Below are 20,873 nucleotides of genomic sequence, written 5' to 3'. Positions count from 1 at the left end.
ATTTCAAATCTCGCCTGGCCTGGCGTCGGAACCGCCGCTGCCGTCGCCGCCGCCGCCTCCGTCGTCGCCGCCGCCGCCGCCGTCGTCGCCGTCGCCGCCGCCGTCGCCGCCGCCGCCGACTTCAGAGAGGTCCCGAGGTCGCAGGCAGCGGCGCGGTGCAACCAGCGCGTGACCTCTGGACATCTGGAAGGTCATCACTCGTCTCTCACGGCCCGGTGTCGGGTTCTGATTTATCGATTGTTTCGATCCCCCCCTTCGGGCGTCGTAGGGCGCCTTGCCTCGCCGACGATCATCGGTGCCCGGAGAATCCCTCAGTACCCGGAGAACAGAGCTCGACCGGCGCCGGGACCAAGAGGATGACCTTGACGCGCATCGTTAGGATCTCGGTGGTCCTCGTGCTGCCACTACTGCCGCTCGTCGTGGACGTCGAATCGTGGGCGCAGGCTTATCCCCGCGAGATCAAGCCAGGTGAGCGCTGTGGTGATGGAAGCATGTTTTTAAACTCATTAAGGGCCATTAACAACTCTAGGGCCGCCACGATCTTTCTTGTTTTCCGATTGGAGCGTTCGGAGCGTGGATCAAAAAAATTCATTTATAAGATTTAATTTAAATACATTTGAATAAGCGTAAAGTGAGAGCTTCGGGATCACAAATTTTAGATCCGATTTATTTCTGAATGTCGCAATTAATTTTAATTGCTCGCTATGATATTTTTGATTAATGAAATTAATTAATATTTTAATACAAATACATTCCATGGAAAATAAAATTTATTAGAAACATTTTTTTTAGATATATTTAAGAATTGTGTACTTTGTAGCGACGAATTAAAGTATTTGTTTTGCAAATTGTACAAATGTATCATCTGCACATTTTATGATGCACGATTGATCGTATAATAAATTTGCATTGTTCATTTTTGTCGAATGTTTATATTTTTAAAGTTACAGTTATAAGTTTTATGATGCTCCCACATAGGTATAATTTAAGGAAACCGTAAGTCTCGAGCGATATTTCTTCCCATGTGTCGTGAGAGCAGTCTATCTTAAGGACCATTGTTTCCGATCGAGAGATCTATAGATCGTCTCTTGCGTAACTATAGGGCTCAGAGTTAATGCACAAGTGAAACGCAATTTTTTATCAAATCGCGATCGATTATGAACGCCATTTCTTTCTTCCGGTTAAAAAGTAATCTTCAAAGGAATAATGAAAAAGATTTATTCTGATATTAATGAAATTTATGCTACTTACTCGTTAACAATAATATAGATCTGTCATTCTGATAAAAGATACATTTTTTTTTTTTAATTACATTTCTTTTGAAAAGTTAAAATTAATTTTTAATCAGTTATACTTTATTTCTATAAAAATGGAATCCGTCACTTCTATTGCCGCAATTAATATTCCCACATACATATATGCATTTGAAAGGCTTAAAGACCATTTTCGCCCGATTTAATTACGCTCTTCACTTATCTTTAAAGTAAAAACGTTCGAAACGTTACGCGGCGCGTTCATTTTCGCGGCTTTGATTAATCGCATTGCCAGTGAGTGGACGGATTTTCCTGGATTTTCACCAGTCGCGACCGTCCGGCCAGATTTCCATCCTTGTTCGGCTTTTTCCCATCTTACATCTATTATCTCGCGTCACTTTAGCGGTCTCGGAACTTGTTCCCTTTCTCTTTGGAGTCGACCTTCCGCCGTAAAAAAGTGACCAATCAATACACAACCTTCTGTACAGCAACATTACGACTTTTGCGTTGCTTAATTAATCATGAGAGATGAGAGAGAGAGAGAGAGAGAGAGAGAGAGAGAGAGAGAGAGAGAGAGGGAGGGGAGGGGAAGAGAATGGAAAAGGAGAGACTTTTTTCTTTATTACAAAAATATATAATTAAATTACTAAAGCAGCATGTTGTTAGAGAAAGCTTTATTATCATTACAATTTGTAATTTTCTCATTTTAATGTAATATAAATATTAAAATACTTAAATAAAATCGATAGAAATTTTCTTTGTATATAAAATCAATACTTTTAGATTGCAATATATAAGTATAATTAGCTCATTCAATGAAAATATCGAATGTCTGTAAAATTTTGAAAACAGTAATTCAACAATAACAATTTCGTAATCTATGAAATACAGAGAAAAGAAGGGTGAGAAAGAAATAAAAATAGTCCCTAGTCATAGAAATGTGCATTTAATCAAAAATTATTATGTAACGTCTAAGCTGCCAATAGGGAATAATTAATCTTAATCCTTCTTATTAACAACAATTACTCGATATATCTTCCGAATCGCTTTGTTTTTTTTACACTCTCGAGCCCATTACGTCGCTTGTCACTGTCGCGTTCAAGATCGACGTTCTCTATCCAATCTCCGACTTTTCTCTCTTTCTTTCTCCTGCTTTCGGATCACCTAAGTGATTTCTTTTTTCTTCCGTCCACTCATCTTATGCCGAATGGATTTTACACGGATGTCCAAGCACGACTGGCTCTATATATCATCCCTCTTAGAAAATTCCGCGCCCTCCGCCGACGTGACCTCGTACCAGGTCCTTGATTTCTCGCGTAAGGAGTCTCTTGGCAAGGTGAAATAGTATTGATACAATGCCATTACTGAGCTGTGCCAAAACGTCTGGCTCATCTTGTGCCATGACGGAGGAGAATCATAAGCGATCCTTAGCTGCGAGCGCTTGCAGTCTGCCATCATGAAAATTGTTCGTCAGGATGCATAACATAGAATGCTGCCTCGCATATTTTATTCTTTCTATGTATTCTATATATTTATTATACAAGTCTCAAGTTATGCTTTATTATACAAGTCTCGTAATTTTTACAATTTATACAGTTCTCGTAATTTTTAGTTATTAAATCGCACAAGTATACTGACCAGTAATTAAAATAATATAAATATATTACTATTTATTTATTTTATATATATATATATATAATATAATTATATATATATATATAATATATATATATATAAAATATATTTATACATGTAAATATATATTTGTCGAATTTTATATCGAGGTCTAATAAATTATATATATATATATATATATATATATATATATATATATATTCGACAAATATTCCTTCAATATATTTTTTACGAATAAATAAAATCGCGTTTAATGTATTTCTCGTGCGCATTTCGGTATTTGTCCGCATTTATTGTTTTATGCTCGGGTTTAATGAAAAAACATATCCTGTGATATCCGGAATATGTATACATTATAGATACATCGTAATAAAATCCAATGGTGTTAACGCTATACGCAATATGCAAACAATCAAGAAAGAGATACACTTTGATGAAAAATGCAACCAGAAAATATTTATACCGTTATAAATAAATGTTTTAATGCGACGTTAGATTTTGCGTGCATATTGGAAATTTTTCCGATAAAAAAGAAGAAGAAAAAAAAAAAAGAAAGAAAAATAGCGAATGATCGGAAATGAAAGCGCGAGTTGATAATGGCGGCCGCTCTTATCCGGCGATCGAGAAATATGACGCCGTAAGTACTAATAGGCAGCCAATGACGGAAGCCACAATCTTAGAACGGCGATCTATCACTCGAGGAGGGGGGAGGGGGAGGGGAGGAGGAAACTATGTGAACTACCGTACGTCACGCTCGTCGTTTCACGATCATCGGTTTAGGGAATATGATAAATCTTGACGTCGACGGAGGACCGTCGCGAGAGGCTGGTGAACGGTGGTCTCGATCCGGCGACATCCGCGACATCCGCGACAGTCCGCCGATAATCGATCATGGCGTGCCGCGGCACGTTGTCATTTGTCACATGCCGACTGTAAGATAACTCGAATTGGTTCGAATCTCTTGTCCCCCCGCCCCACCCCTCTCCCCGCTCCTTCTCTCCTCTCCCCCCCCCACCCCGCTTTCCTCCTTTCTCCGGGAAAATACTGGAAATAAAGACGACGTTGTCGGCGTTGCCATTATTAAATTACATCCCGCTGGCGTTTCACGCAACTCCCGGCACTTCGATATGAGAACCGCCACGGTTTATTGGACGTCGCATATGCGGCCAAACACAGCTGCTCTAATACCGTGTATCTCTCCCCCTCCCCCTCACCCCCTCTTTCCTCCTCCTCCTGGCTCTCTCTCTCTCTCTCTCTCTCTCTCTCTCTCTCTCTCTCTCTCCCTCTCTCTCTCTCTCTCCCTCTCACGGTGCCAAAGTGGATACATCGCTGTCGTGCTCGATGAAGTTGCTGGTCCGGAAGTGCGAACAAATGGATTCACGTCGTCAGTTGTTACCATCGCGACCGTTGTAGAAAGGAGCCAACTGCGTTACACGTGGACTTTAGAAAATTAACTTTATTCTCCGGAGAAGCGGTATCTGACGTGATACATTGAAAGCGCGTGGCGCATAAACAAAGAATACGTGCTTTTTCTATGAAAAAAAAAAAATATTCCTTCGCGCTCGTCCGCAAATACACGTCTACAAGACGTATATATTTAATGGAATTTTGATCTTGTTACGTAAAGTCCCCGTTTCGCGATATATAGAGTGTCCCGTAAGTCGAGGTCAATTACTCAGGAGATGAATGAGGACCCAAAAACTAGAACAATTGATATGAACATAACATTGAATTAGGTCCGAATATGTTTCTCGAGTTATCGCTATTTTTATGTTAAAATTGCTTTGCTTTCGAATTTTTTTGTCATAGTTGAAAGAAGGAATGGTCTTTGGTCTCAATTTTATAACGTAATTAAAATTGCGGGTTGCTTTAACACTACTCAGAATGCACAATTGTGAGTTTTGATCTCTGCCAAAAGATGCTAATGAGCTACATCTCCATGCTTTTGTTTAACTTTAATTATGTGTTATAAAGATCACAAAGATCACATCTTTCAATTTTGATAAAAATATTCGAAAGTAAAGCAATTAAAAATTTTGATATAAAAAAGACGATAGCTCGAAAAAAATTTCCGGATCTATGTTCATACCAACTTTTCTCGTTTTTTTTTTTTTTCCCCCTTTTAATCCTCCCAATTAACGATTGACTTTCACATTTGAAACGCTCTGTATAGCCGTAACTGAAATCTATAGAAACGCCTATAGAAAGGGACGTCTCGCAAATAATTCTGTTCGCCTTAAGGCTTTTAATTTCGCCGCGCCTGCAAAGTGCATCGGCACTGGGAAATGGTATGGCGTATCAAAGGGGCCCCACAATTTCCCTTGTGTTTAATCCGGCGCAACAGTAATTACGTCACCGATGCGACGCGAACTGTAGATACATAAATAAACGGAAAACATTAAGATAAATAACGTTTCGATCACGGCGACGATCACGCAGCCGTGATTGCGTGATAAATTACTTATAGCCACTGGTCGCAACAGCGAACGAATCCGCGCCGCAACGGAGTATTCAATAAAATAACTCGGTGACTCGGTTATCCGGCTTTTAGGGTAGTTTATTATCCCCTCTAGAGTTTCTACCTTCCTCGTTTCTTGAACCTCGCCGTCGTCGCTTAATAATACAACGTGTTACAACGGACTTCTTACTTCTTCTAGCGATTTAAATTAAACACTCCAAAATATTTAATATATTTAATTTGCACATGTCGATAATACGACTGTAAAATAATAATTAAAAAAAAGTAGGAAGTTTGTCGACGTAAAAATCACTTGGGATTATTTATTTCATTAATTGACTTGTTTAACGTTATTTCGGAATCGTCAAAAAATTGATTTCAAATACTTATTTTTACGGATTAAGAGACGTCTGAGAGAAGCTTAATTTCGGGAGAGCTCGCTCGCGCGCGTTTTCCGATGCTAATAACTCGAAGATGATTGATGCCTCTGTGCTTTCGTTACAGAAAAAAAAAAAAAAAAAATCAACTCCGATATCGTCAAAGAATCTGTCATGAAAGATTGATGCGCTCTGTATTTTTCTCTCTTCATACGCCTTTATCGCGCGATCTCCGCGAAAGTCTCGCGTCATTGGCAATATCGTCGATCGTCGGCATACGTTCGCCGTAAACTCGGGCAATTTCCTCGTGCCGCGGTCGTACCCGGTATGCGCTCGACGTCCACCCTAATTACCCGTACCGAGAAAACGTAATAATAATAATGGCCACGGGCCAGAGGATCGGCTTGGAAAAACTAGTATAAAGTAGTCTGTCGTCGTCGTGTCTCCCGGCGAGCGCGCGGTGTCGACCGCGACGAGCTCTCGTCTTTGCAGGGGCGGATTACGTGCGAGACTGTTACCAGGGAAAATTCATGTAGGGCTTCTTACTACCACTCTGTCTATTATCGTGGTAAGAGAAAATGTACGATATACCTCGAAATACTTTAAGATTTAATTATTTATTAGTTATATATTTATAATTATTCCCAGAAATATTGCGGTGTTTTCTTCACCGGTTGTGAATTAATATAATTCAATTACATTAAAATAATATAATATATTTTTACATTATATTAATATAATTATATAATATTATATTATATTATATTATGTTACATTATATTATAAATATAATGTAACTCAAATATGTGAGATCTGAGATTTTGATGTGGCAAAAATACATGTAAATTTTCGTAGAGTAAAGAGGCTGTCACGATCACCTTCTTGTGAGACGCCTGTAGCGTTGGAGGTAAGTTTATATAGGATGACGTAATAATATCGATCGATTGTTCGAGCTACGCATATCTCCATTAGGATTTTCTTAGTTAGGTTTCACGGCTAGGAAATTCCTACTCCTACTTGAATGAATAAGTACTTTCTAATCCATATCTGACTAAATGTTGGCACACATGGTGATTGCCATCGGCGTCGGTGCGAACTCACCTTCGATACTTCCGGTAATGTTTGGTGGCAGCTTGTCGGGTTACTTCAAGGAGTAATTGCCCGTAATTGCGTGTCCCAAGGTGTAATGCACTTTGAGTTATTACATGTTGTAGCTGCTGCTGCTGCTGCTGCTGCTGCTGCTGTTGTTCGCTGCTGCTATGAGAAGTGAGGTGATTGAACTATCGCAATAAAGCAACGAGTAATCATGGTGATCATAATGACAAACCATAATACGCAAACGCGGCAAATTGAAATCGAAATGTGAGATTACAATGTACAAGATAATTTCTTGAATAATTCAAAATATCTGTAAAGCCTTTACGGATGTGCTTGTCGTAAAGAGCGTATATATGCGGCAAGAATAAGAATTAAAAGGGTAATAGCTCTTTTTGGGCGAAGGAAGGGAAATAAGTTGAAAAATAGGTTTGAATAATCGATCGCGTGCGTCTTTAGTAAATATAATCAAAATTAATCAGATGCATCATGTTAAATTTCCAAACAGTATATAATATAATCATAATATTAACAATGGCCGATTAATGCATATATTAGCGTGACCAATATTTTTCAGTTATTACGTTAAGCTTTATATTTTTACTTTTATAATAAAAATTAATTCTTTTCTGTGCACACAGATGCAGGAAAATAAAAATTATATAACTGTATCGTAATATAAGCATAATTAATATGGTTACAACACATGCCGTTACATTCTCGCGGAAATAATGGCACTTGTGTACGCCGCATTAAAGCGTGCATTAAAGCCAAAGTTAATGAAAATCTGCAATGATGTTATTTGGATACAGCGGAAACATGAGAATTATACTCGCTCTTCTATAGCTTTCCGCATAATAAACGTCTCTGGAATTTTCACCCTAGCAATAGGAGAGAGAGAGTCGCTCTGGGGATTTCGATTTGACGATTCTCCTTGCTGACATCTTTCGATAAAAAGGAAAAGAAAAATAGAAGAGACCGTGCCTCCGTTTTAACGAAGAATTTATATCACCTTCCTGCACGATAGAGGAATCAGGAATTTCGAATCTCGTATACGATATGTCGCCGTTTGTTTGTAATTTTCTAAACGCACACGGTGCGTTATTGTAATGGAATCCCCTGCGAGATTCGATAAAAATTCAGTCATCGATGTTATTGAAATTATACTATATATTCCTCCCCTCTTTGTGCCCGCGACTCTTTTTCCGATGAAAAGAATACGTTTTTTCCCTCGGCCAGCGGCGCAACGGCAGAATGGAAATGCTAGAATCACTTTAGCGGAAATTTTACGATACACCTTCGAGGAAGAGTGCGTGTAACACCGAATGAATATTCATAAAGTTCTTCGCTTACATCGTTTACTCGGCTCATTGTAATGGAAAGAATTCCGCGGTGATTGCCTAACCTCTTGCTCGCCGGAAACTTTTATTCAATATTCATAATGATTTAATAGAAACGATACTATTTTTCCACAGCGTGGAAATTATGTAATCTATTACCACAGGAAGCGTGGTCTGGAAGAGTTTATTTATGCAATTCCAGCTGCCATTAATGTTTACGCAACTGTTACACAAGTCATTAACTATTCTTTCTGTTTCGTCATTATTATCGTTATTTTATTGACTGTAATTTTAATTAAAAAAAAAAAAAAAAAATGAAAGCGTTCCTAGAATAAATTTATACGGTGTACGTGTAATTTAATCTCTGTTTATTATCATTCATCACCTTCTTCTCATTATATTTTTTATTATTTAAATTTCTATCTCTATTTTTATTATTTATATTTATATTATATTACATTTATAATTTAATTTTTTATTATTTACGCTTGTTATTAACAATGATCTTTTTTCAAAAAATTTGTAAACGGAAACATTCTCTCTGCTTTTGAATGCTGCTGAATGGGCGATGTTAAGCATAATTGCCGTTATCATATGCTGCCTGAGATGAAATGAGAAGATTAAGCTTAACTGTTGTTATCAACATACAACTTTATATAATTGTAAACGCAAACACGATATTATTTTCAACAACCGTGAAACAAACGCGCGACGCGCGTAGTGCGTAGTATACGTAAAATTATCGTTAGCGTGCTTAGCGCGCATCGATGCACGCACGAGTAGTAGTTTGTTTCCTACGTGTTCGCAGTTGTTCCTGCTTGTTAACGATCCTTCATCGGGGAGATGTACAGTTTAACGGTAGTACGCGATCGACCTCGGATCGCACGTGCGAGGAATTTCTTTATATTCCGATTTGGATCGCATCTCCCATCTCCTTTGAAGCGTGAATCCGCATCGCGTCGAAAAAAAATCGCACGGCGAAAGAAACTTCGAGATAAAACACGAAGTAAGTCGTCTCATTAAGAACCGTAAAAAAAAAACGTTAATTAACTGGCACCGGAGCTTACTCCATTTTGCGCGAATTATAACGAGATCGAGGTATGTTCTGTGCGTCGCGAAGCGCGACGAGGATAATTCTCACTTCTTGATAATTTGCGTCGGCGGTTCTTTTAAGCGCGCTACGTCGTGGAAAATACAGAAATCCATATCCATAATTGCATATCCATGCATACACGCACATATACAAGCGTGCGCGTGTATGCGAAAAAAATGGTGGTTGAAGAAAATTTTTTTTGCGCTTGAAAGGAATCCCGAGAAAACCACGGTTCCTCAGCGGCCGTTAATGTCCGTCGTAAGTTGTAGGCGCATCGCGAGATGTTAGGCCGCGGTCTAACAATGCAAATGGCTCTGTTTCTTCGAACTTAACTAGGTGTTAATTCCGTATTCACGATGCGTAGACGCCGCATGGCGAAACGCCTCGGGCCATGAAGGATCTGCTCGCGTTTTACGTTACTATTATCCTTATGAGCGTAGCCAGCTACGTCTACGCTCGTTAAGAACATGATTGCTAAATGCGAAGCTACGCACACTATAACCGAAGCCGAAGTATACTCACGTTAAATATATATAGCTTCGCTAGCTGTCTTTTTATCACATTTAAAATATTTCACGAATCCCAAATCCCACGCGATACGCGATATGTATTTGAAGAATACCTCTCGCGTTTTACTTTGTATTTAAAGCTGAGCGAATTCAGGCGTATCGCTCAATATTTCGTTGTGCAATCGTTGCCGCATAAATTTTGTCCAATTTATCCTAAACTATTCGAGGAATCTGTCCTGAAAAACACGTCCGTCCGCCTCGAGACACCCTCCGGAGATATAAATCCGTGCGTTACGTGGCGGTCCGCAATAGGCGATTTAAGCTTTAAGAAGTAAGAAATTGACCAATTATAATCGAATATGAAAAGAATACTCGACTATGATTAGTCAATTTCTTACGGCTTAAAGATTAAATACTTATTGTGGACCGACACTTACGTGGCGATCCGCAATAGGCGATTTAAGCTTTAAGAAGTAAGAAATTGACCAATTATAATCGAATATGAAAAGAATAATCGACTATGATTGGTCAATTTCTTACGGCTTAAAGATTAAATACTTATTGTGGATCGACACTTACGTGGCGATACGTCGCGTTTTGTCGATTGTTTATCTCCGCCGTGTCGTTTTCGTGGATTACCCACTCGGACGAAGATTTCTTTCCGGTTTTATCTCCTGCCGGACGATGGTTACGGCTTTTCGTGAATAGTCGCGGGATGTCCACGGGACAGCCCATCGTATAATTCCCTAAGACCTTAAGGCTGACCTGAGTCAACAAGTCACGTGGCACTCGTGGGAAACAAAGTGGACGAGCACAGATACGCCAGACAGGCTGAAATATTTTTTGCTCAAATATTTCGAGACCCGTCTTGCGCATCTCCTTCACAATGCTTCGTCGTTATCCATTCTCTTTCTCGTTGATATTCCGCGACCGACATTCTGATCGATTTTCAATCGACATTATTTCGCTTGAGATGATAAGAGCGACATGATGCAATGAAACAAAAACCGATGTGAACGTCTGTACAATAAAAATTCATACTTCTAAGAGAAAAATAAGATGTGTTGTGTCCATTGGAGTGTCCATTGTGTCCATCTTGTTCCATTGGAATAGATAAAAAAAATTTTCAGAGATTCTCAAATATCTAGTAAAGTGTTTTAGACTTTGAAGTTCATAAGTTTAATTGTGTTTTCGCTTTTTTTTTTTTTTTTTTTTTAATTGACAAGATCATTTCTTCAATTTTGACACTTTGAGATGTGTAAGTTCCATTTTTTTTAACTTTCCCAGTTTTTCGTTTATATTCTGTCATTTTAACTTTTCAATAATTGCCACTCTTATCACAAGACATTGTAATGTCTCTTTTGCCATTATTTTTCGAATATAAAGTTCAGAAAGTAAAATCTGGTCTGTATCTCGCATATCTTTTTCTTTTTGTAATTTACCTCAAGAAGGACGTAATTTACTTCCAAAGGTTTCCCAGGCTTTTTGCTCGTGACATCTCGTCTAAACTAATATATATATATATATATATATATATATATATATATATATATATCACGATATATACGTACATGCGATGCGCCACGATGTTGCTAACATGAAAGGGAATTCATTTTGCGGTAGAAAAAGTATATGACAGGAAAATATACCCGCCGCTGGGGGAGCCAAGAATTAAAATAACTCAATTCTCCCTGAACACACACAAAGACGTCTAAGTGGCGCTTGGCGTTTGTAATAAATGTTAAGAGGCGACCATTTCGCGATTTTTGCGGATAATAAGTTTTGGCCGTTGGTTAATGAAGAAATAAAGAGGCAATTATGGGACGTTCCTTATGCGTTCCATAGCGGATTCCACGGGAGAGTCGCGGCAGTTAAAAAGGATCGGCAAGAACTCTATTAAGGCCGATTAGAAAAATGTTTAACTACTTCAGAAACGCTTAACCTGCCGCACGAACTTTCCCACTTCGTGTCGCTTCGGCTACGCTGATAATCCTGACATTAACATGTAATTAAAGCGGGAGGAGAGAAGAAAAAAAAAAAAGAGGAGGAGGAGGAGGAGAGGGACACGGTATGGCGCGGCGCGTTAGGGGGTTAGCGAGGAGAGAAAGAAAGTTTAACTCCGTCGGAACAGCCCTCGATCGTTCGCCGATCGTTCGTTACACCGTCCGGCGTTCGGAAACGGAAGGAAGTTTGGCCTCGCGAGTCCCATTTACCGGCCTGAAAATTATGGCTGCTTCGCCCGTAACGATTGATGCCGCAACACACATGTTCCGTTAATTCATCAATCTTGTTTTTATTCTGCTATCGATCATCGGGACCAGCATCCCTTCTGGTTCTAGAATCCTTTCTATAAATATCGATATCCAACCACGCGATATCGTAAATTAAAAAAAAAAAATAAATATTTCTATATTCTAGGTCTTTTTCTATCTGAGAAATGACGATTTGTCTCGCTATTGCAAAATGGAGACTCTTAACGCTCTAATTCTGTTTTTAATTATTAAATTACTAACTTGAAAAGGTCCACGTTTGATTTTTCAATTGTACTTATTGAGTTCAGGATTTTGAGACATCTTTATCTCTCTCTCTCTTTCGAGATTGCTCGATACGGAACGTAGATTGAAAATATAATTTATTGAAAATCTAATTCTAATTAGACGCTCATTAGTTAATACTGTTCGTGAATATATATTCGCATGACTGAAGATAAGATTATAATGATGTTTTGATGAGGACATTTCAACCGGAATATCAGCGGCGGAACAGTCGTGGTTAGCATTGCCGTAGTAATCCACGAAGATACGAGGGGCATGAATACTAAGGCTGAATGAAACTACCCAAGCGTCTCTTGTCTGCTCGAAATCGTCCATCGCGAAATGGTACAATACAAATTTATTCGCTAATATGATTGCATTGTTCCGTTGGAAGTTGTATTCGGATCTCGCGTCGCGCGTTCGATATAAGGCGCCTAATTATTCGTCACATGAATAATTCACCTCGCAACCCTAAGCGAGGTCAAAGATCGTTCAGCGGAAAGGAGGAAAGTCGATGGGAAAAGGAACGAAAGCTGCTATTAGCTGCTCCGTTACACGGCAATGTGAAAAATTAACGGCCCCGCCGACGAGTCTCCACCCTTCCTCTTGCACGTTCGTCCTATCGTTCTTTCAAAGTACTGTTTCTTTTTTTTTTATCTTTTTATCTCTGTCTCTCTCTCTCTCTCTCTCTCTCTCTCTCTTTATATATATATATATATATATATATATATATAAATAAATTTTTTTATAAATACCATACGACAGGCACACGTGTTTTCGTGAAATGCGAAACCTGTCATGCGACAGATAGGAGAAAAAAGGCTCAGCGACAAGAACGAAAATAAAAATATACTATCTGAAGGGTATATGACAGTTCACACACACACACACACACACACACACACACACACACGCGCGCGCGCAAAACGACAGAAATATTTTATGAAACATATTTTGATATCCAACCAAGCGACCTCGATACGTTTAGTAAATTATATAACGATTGATGTACGACTTTAGATCGGTTAATGTATGTCTGATCAGACAAATATTTTCAAGTAATTAATTTAATATTCTATGAATTGACAAGACGGTTAGCAATGATGGAAATATTTTATGAAATATATTTCGGTATCCAATCAAGTAACCTCGATACGTTTAATAAATTATTTAACGATCGACGTTCGATTGTACATTAATAGATGTCCGACTAGACAATTATATTAAAACGAGTATTTTCATGTAATTAATTTAATATTCTATGGAGTGAGAGCAAGATGGTTAGTAGTGATGGAAATAATTTATGAAACATATTTCGGTATCCAATGAAACAATCTCGATACGTTTAATAAATTACATAAGTATTGATGTACGAATGTAGATCAGCAGTTAGTTGGATGTGGATCTGATCAGGCATTTATAATGAAACAAGTAATTAATTAAACATCCTATAGATTGGCAAGAAAATCAATCGGAAAAAAAAACATTGGTAAATAATATTATTATAGAAAGACCGCATATATATATAAAATGACACGTCCGACGCGTCTTGATCGTGACTAAGAAAAGACCTCTTCGTCAAACATTATTAATCACCGTCGCCGTGAAGCGAAAGTGTCAAGCGATTACACGATCGAGCCGACGTGGTCGTTTGTTAAATAACGCTAATTCGAAATGACGAAACGGGAAACGTTTCGGGATGAAATCGCGCGAGCGCGAAAGCCCGCCGGCGCTCGCACCGACGCGCCGATTATTAATTATGAATTTATAATTATCGCGCCGAGCGGAGCGCCGAGATGGTGCTCGTCCAGGTCGGCGTGATTCATTCAGTGATGCAACATCACGCACGCGAACGACGCACCACGTGCGTCCATCCGCGTCTCCCGGGTCTCCCTCGTCCAGGTGTGCAGGTGAAGCCGCGGTGCCGTAGGGGTCACTCATTTATCATTGCATAAGATTCAGAAACCTGTTCCGGTCCATTCATCGCCGCTCGCTCGTATATACCTTCGAAAGTGACTCGTGGGACGGGCCACGGGAGACGTAGCTACGTGCGTGTGCAGTGGCGTAGGTGCACGGTGTAGGTTTTGTTCATCAAAATTGCGCGTATCAAAAGCTCAATGGTCTCGGGAAGCTTTTCGAAATGTCAGAAATGTGAAAAATTAATTGTTTATTCAAGCGACAGCGGAACAAATAATGAAATATATGAAATTAGATTTTATTAGATAGATAGATAGAGAGAGAAAGAGAGAGAGAGAGAGAGAGAGAGAGAGAGAGAGAGAGAGAGAGAGAGAGAAAGAGAGAGAGAATTTATTAAGAATTATGGAATGTGATTAATTAAAAGTACGTCAGTCAGTCATTAATAATATAATACTTTATCACTTATTTTATTATAAATATACTCGATATAATTATTCAAACACTCAATTGAACAGCAATTAATCAAGCAAAAGTGTGGTAAAATAACCACTTAGAAACTACTACTATTATAAACATGTATGTATTTATCGTGACAATATCGACGCGATAAAATATTTTGCGGCTTCGCGTGTGCTATGTATATTGCAAACCGTGCAATTGTAAACAACTGCAATTTCTGTTTGGACGGTTTGGATTATGCGACAAGGCGTCCGTTAACTGCATGAATATGAACTTTAATGTTTCATGATTATCGATCAATTTGTAATAATACCTATTTGTTAAGTAAACTTACGAATTACTAGCGTAAATCCGAAAATGTTACGTGTAAATTTCACTGACGTGTAAAATCTGTAACATATCTCAAGCAGATGAATACAATAGTCTGCCAATACATATGACAATATATATTTTCAAGACTATAAAAATATAACAGTAGCAGCTGTAAAAAAAATGCTGCAAAATATTTTTATCGCTTTAGTTATTGTCATAAAGTTATTGTCACAAAGTTACGTTATCCGCATCTATTATGAAATTATTTAGGAATTTAAATTCAAAAATAGCAAAATGTCAAATAACAATATATAAAACTTCTATAACTGATATATGAATGTCTGCATGTAATAAATATAGATTGAAATACAACGCGTGCTCGCGGCACCAGCTCCTTTAAACTTTCCAAACGAACGAATATTGTTCTGTACGCAACATCTCAGATGCTACATCTCAGTTTCGCTCTAGATGTAAAACAAAAAAGTCTCCCGGTATTTGATGCAGATCTGATGATCTGTCGGCGATCTCGTCCGTTTCTCCGATCAACGAGAAACAAAGAGAAACGTTGAGGAGCATCACACAGATCACAGCGAAGATGCGGATGGTGACTTCGATGAATCAAACGATGATAACAATGACGAAGATCCGTGATACAGATTTCATAGGTTTCATACTAAATCTGTATCTTTGCAAAGTAACATTCGAAAAATAATAAAGTCGATCTAAATTTTTATTTTATTTAGATTTGACTTTTGGTTCTTATTTCATTGACTTAAGATTAAATTATTCTCTAGTTCTTAAAATCAAATAATAGAAAAAAAAAATTTTAATATTTAAATAAGATTTAATAAAGATTATTGAAAAGGAATAAACTTCTAATTAATTTAGATTTTTACAATGATATATTTTAATAGATAAACGATTTCTAAATTTTTATTTTTCATCACACACACACACACACACACACACACACACACACACACACACACACACACCACGCGCGCGCGCACAAAATAAAATGAAGATGTTGAAAATAAATACTACAGCTGTAACTAGTAAATAACAAAGTTCCGAACATTTTCTTGTTACTCTTTTCTAATAGCACATGCTCTGCTTATAACCCAAAGTGATACATTCTGCTTGCGTTATCTTTGAAATCCGTCTTGCGTGCGCATCTATTTTGATTAAGGTTGCCTCATCTCGCCGCTCTGGCGACGGACAATTTGTCACTGCCGCATGCTTATTTTCATGTTTCGTTGCAGAGACGAATGTATTTTCCGACAAATTTTAGTCTATCGTTTGGACGAATGTGTATTTACTTTCTATAGTATTTGTTCCTGACTGATTGATGTTACTAAGGATTGTTTTCGCGTTTTCGTACGTGAATTAGGAAGAGGATATATAATTGAGGATATTTAATTTACGTTAATGGAAGATACAAGTTATTATATATCCTCTCAAATTTTTTAATCCCACTCAATGCTCTTGATTATTTAGTTTAGTAATAGATAAAATTCAACATTTGAATGTACAATAGTTACCAAAGACAAGCACAATGCAAACGTTTTGAAAGCCGATTTATGTGCGCCGTAAATTGTTCGCAATACAAACATTAAGCTTCAAAGATGGGAACAGCAAGTCAATAAAATTTCAGCAAACGTTTGGAGCAAAGCTCCAAAATATCCTTAATACATATTCTTGATTCTATGGAGGAATCCCTCGTGAAATAAAAGAATTTTTCATCATTAATCAGAGCAAATTACATATATTTATGTCATTATATAAATATAATTACAAAAATAATGTTTTTTTTTTTTTTTTATAAAAAACACAAATGTATGCCATTAACAAATATTTTAATTCATTAATATTGCACAAATATTTAACATATTTAATCGTTACATTATTTTAGTAATTAAGTATGTTATATATATATATATATGTGTGTGTGTGTGTGTGTGTGTGTGTGTGTGTGTGTGTGTGTGTGTGTGTGTGTGTGTGTGTGTGTGTGTATATTTAATATCAAAATGTTTAAATTGTCATATCGCAAATGATTATATTTCGTACAGATTGCCCGGAGGGCAATACCGGGAAGAGAAAGAGAAGAAAAATAACGAGACGGAGAGGAAAGTTTCAAATTAAATTGCGGTAACGGGCAATACAGCATTTCATCGCAAGGGAGGTACGTTCGTTCACTCGCGCGTGTACATACATATCGCGAATTCGTTAATTACAGGTTGCCCTTTAACTACTCGAAAGCGTTCGTTACAGTGAGAATCTCCGATTGCCAAGTGCCTTCAAGCAAAAGTCAAAAGTCGTGGGTCAGCCGCAGCTCATCTCTCCTCTCTTCCTGGCCCCGTGCCGATCTTTTTCTTCCTGCTTCGTCCACCGCCTTTCGCCTTTTCGTCCCTGTCGGACGAGACCTCCTCGACTTCCTATAAGGCCAAGGTCTTTCATCAGGGAGGTCGCACCGTCAAATGTATTAAAAAAAAAAAAAAAAAAAAAAAAAAAAGGAGAAGAAGGAGAGAATTGCCGTTAGTGTATCTCTTCTCGAGTCACTATTTGCGATCGTGACTCAACAGGATAGTCGCTTACGGGAGACGTTTACTTTGACATCGTCGTGAATTTCTCCGCCCGTCGATTTCTTTCTCTAGATGGAGCCATTGTATTCCTGATTGAGATAGAATTGTTGTGCGAAAATGGGGGCTTTGTAATTGCGGTCGTACCCGGCAGTAAACTGCCCTGCAGATTTACAATCTAAAGAATTTCAGAATTATAAATGTTTCAGAAATTAATTTGAAGATTTATGCAAACCCTTATTAAATCACAAAATATGCGTATACCGTATTTAAAGGTTGATATCGATTAAGATAAGTATTGATTAAAATATCTGAAAACACCGTTACAAAACTGTACTCTACTTTTGACTGATAAATTTGTCTCTTACATATATTTTCATATAAATATTGCCAAATACGACTGTAATTTATATTTCAATTATTTAAATAAAGATCACTAAATAAATTCAAATATCTGCAAATATACCTGATATCTAACGTCACGGAGCCAATGACTTAGATAAGTATCTTATTATTATTATTATAATACAGAGGTGTTTTATATTCTTACTAGTTTAAACCACAAAGCTATAAACATACCGTGCATACCGTATGTAAAACATTTTTACACGTAAGAAGATGATAAATGTGACATTGTACACGTTCTAACGTAGCCTCGCGAGAAGATGCAGCTAGTTTTTTTTATATTCCGCACGTTTGTCGTCGCGGTTTATTAAAACACGCGGTATCTACTTCGAGGAATCTCGAGTGCACGAGATTATTAATTGGACGCGATCACGCGATATTTATTATTCGCGATACGTCGATCCACCGCGAATTTATCGTCGTGCACGAGCTGATTTATCAGCGGCAGGGAGATTTATCAGCGCGTCCCAGGCGCGGGTCTGGCGGAGATCGACGCGATTCAGAAGCCGTTCGGCCAACATTTCGTTCGAACACGCGACATTTCGGAAGAACGGGATTGCGAGCACAGCGAGCCGATCTGTTTGCGGGAGATAGATACACGGGAGAAAGAGAGATTTTTATCGTGCGAGAGTACGCGGCGTTTAGCCGCGCGACTTTACTCGGGAGCCTGTAATTCGAGCGATCGCTTTTACGACGGCAGCGACGTCTGTCGGGAGGAGGGTTAACGTCGCGACGCCGAGTTATCAAAGTAGACTTGATTAAAGATAGTAAGAGGCATATCGAACTTTGAAGATCTTGCAGAGTACATTTTTTATATTTTATATTTTACAATTTTATTAATAATCATTATAATTTTATATACATCGATTCCTTTTTCTTAATAATACGATGTATACGAACGGAAAAGATAAGAATTAGCGATTGTCATATTGTTGTAAATTTCAATTGATAGATATATTTATTTAATAGATAATTTAAATAATTAGGTGATGACACAATGTGGTCAGACATCGATCACTCTACTTCATCGTTACTCCTACTTCACGTCAAATTCTATTTTGCGAGATAGTCGAATAGCTTAAATGTATCCGTCGTATATTTTCATCACAGCTCATACTACCAAGAGTTATTTTTAACAATTAATTTAGGAGAAGTAAAAAGTATATATTGGCGAACTGTCAACCTTCATTCCGATCACAATTACTTACTCGCGCCGTGCAGCGAGGTCCTCCTCGTAGCGTTTTTTTTTTTTCCCCGAAGAGGTTCGGCAAATAAATAAATGTCCAGCCAGTTGAAGCAAACAAAAGCCGCTGCGCAAGCACACCAAGTACATCCTAGAAAATACCAAATACCATTCCCAGGAACGAGTAATTGAATAGAAACGGCCGCTAAGTCTTCTGGCATTATTTCCGAACGGGAAATCGTCGATCGCACTTGTGCAAACGCACGCAACTCCCAAATCATTATCTAGTTATCAAAACAGTATCTCTTTACAAGATACTAATAAAATATCGTTTAGCAAAACATACTGCTTAACTCTCGCCAATATAAAAAAAAAAAAAGAAAAAAAACACATTTACTATCGTATCGACTGACTTTTCTGGAAGGCTCGTGGATGTTCGAGAGCCTCTCTTTTGTGAGGCTCTTATAAATTTTTAGTGGGGTACGCCGAAGGCGAGGCTCATCCAAAATTTACTTGAAAAATGTCTTATACATTAAGACCATAAAAATTCACCGGCCGGCGTTCTCCGCCTAGACATTGACCTTCTAGCTGAGACAAAGATTATCCGGCACGACTACTAACGACAGCCTCCGCGACGTCGTCATCAATTTTCTCGCCCACGTCTCTCGTTCGCCGTGGACCGAGTGCGTACGTGCGTGTAACGATTACGTTACGGCCCGCGGTATCCCACCGGGACGCGGGGAGGGGGAGGGGAGGGGGGGTTGGCCCCGCGGGGGGTGGGTGCGCGCGGGGAGGTGCGCTGATGAGGAGCTAAGGCCAGAGTTCGCTCCATTCATATGATCGGCCAGCGGCGCAACATCGCACGTGCACCGTTGTTTCCATTTGGCGGTGTGTGCGGACTTGGCGGTAAGGTGCCACGATAGCGATGCGATGATTCTCACGATCTCTCTCTCTTGGAGAGATGGACGGGAGTTCCTTTCCTTCGCGCGCGATAAAAACGTACTACGAAGATTACCTGTAAATTATTTACGAGAGATCGTAAAAGCGCGAACTTCGAATAAAGAAAAAGAAAATGATCTGCATCCGTGACGTTAGAATCCTGAAGGCGTTTCGAAAATGAGAGGGAAAATAAATTGTAAGGAAATTGGAACGAGAATGACAAAATTACACATGTACACACGCGGCAGAGACTCGGGAATTAGGAGGGTTGATTTGAAAAGCGAATGCGAGATATGCAAAGCGGTTTCATCTTTAAATTGCAAATTGTAAAGAGTCCGAGAGAGAGCGAGAGCGAGAGAGAGAGAGAGAGAGAGAGAGAGAGGGGAGATTAGAAACGTGAAAAGAGGACTGACCTTTTTACCCTTTTAATTCATTTTAAATCATTTATCTCTCATGTCTTCAGCTGCAGATCCGATGATACCTTCCATTAGCGGGAGATAGGATAATAACGGCTAACGGCGCTAACGTACGTGTATGTCAACCTTTATTTCGAAGAACGTCACGATACATGTGCGCTGTGCACTAATGAAATCTGCAGAAACATGCGCGCGCGCGCGCGCGCCACACACACACACACACACACACACACACACACACACACACACACACACACACACACACACACACCACACACACACACACACACACACACACACCACGCTCGCTCGCTCGCTCGAGAACGGCTTACAGTCGCTCCTGCACGTCGCTGCCGCCCTGGCGGAGAA

General features: G+C 38.8%; 1 protein-coding gene across 1 annotated transcript in view; it reads left to right on the top strand.

Moving 5' to 3' along the window:
* Positions 1–336: 336 nt before the first annotated feature.
* The window catches only part of LOC105424359 (uncharacterized), a 39,162-nt gene continuing 18,625 nt past the window's right edge, over positions 337–20,873 (top strand). Inside the window, exon 1 of the mRNA XM_089078536.1 lies at positions 337–468. Coding sequence (XP_088934662.1) covers positions 357–468 — 112 coding nt within the window. The 5' untranslated portion in view covers positions 337–356. The remainder of the gene's footprint in view (positions 469–20,873) is intronic.

This window comes from Pogonomyrmex barbatus, unplaced genomic scaffold (assembly GCF_055798465.1).
Source record: "Pogonomyrmex barbatus isolate J1 unplaced genomic scaffold, ASM5579846v1 scaffold23, whole genome shotgun sequence".
Classification (NCBI taxonomy): Eukaryota; Metazoa; Arthropoda; class Insecta; order Hymenoptera; family Formicidae; genus Pogonomyrmex; species Pogonomyrmex barbatus.
The sequence above is the reverse complement of the archived record's forward strand: the minus strand, read 5'-3'. Positions and strand labels throughout refer to the sequence as shown.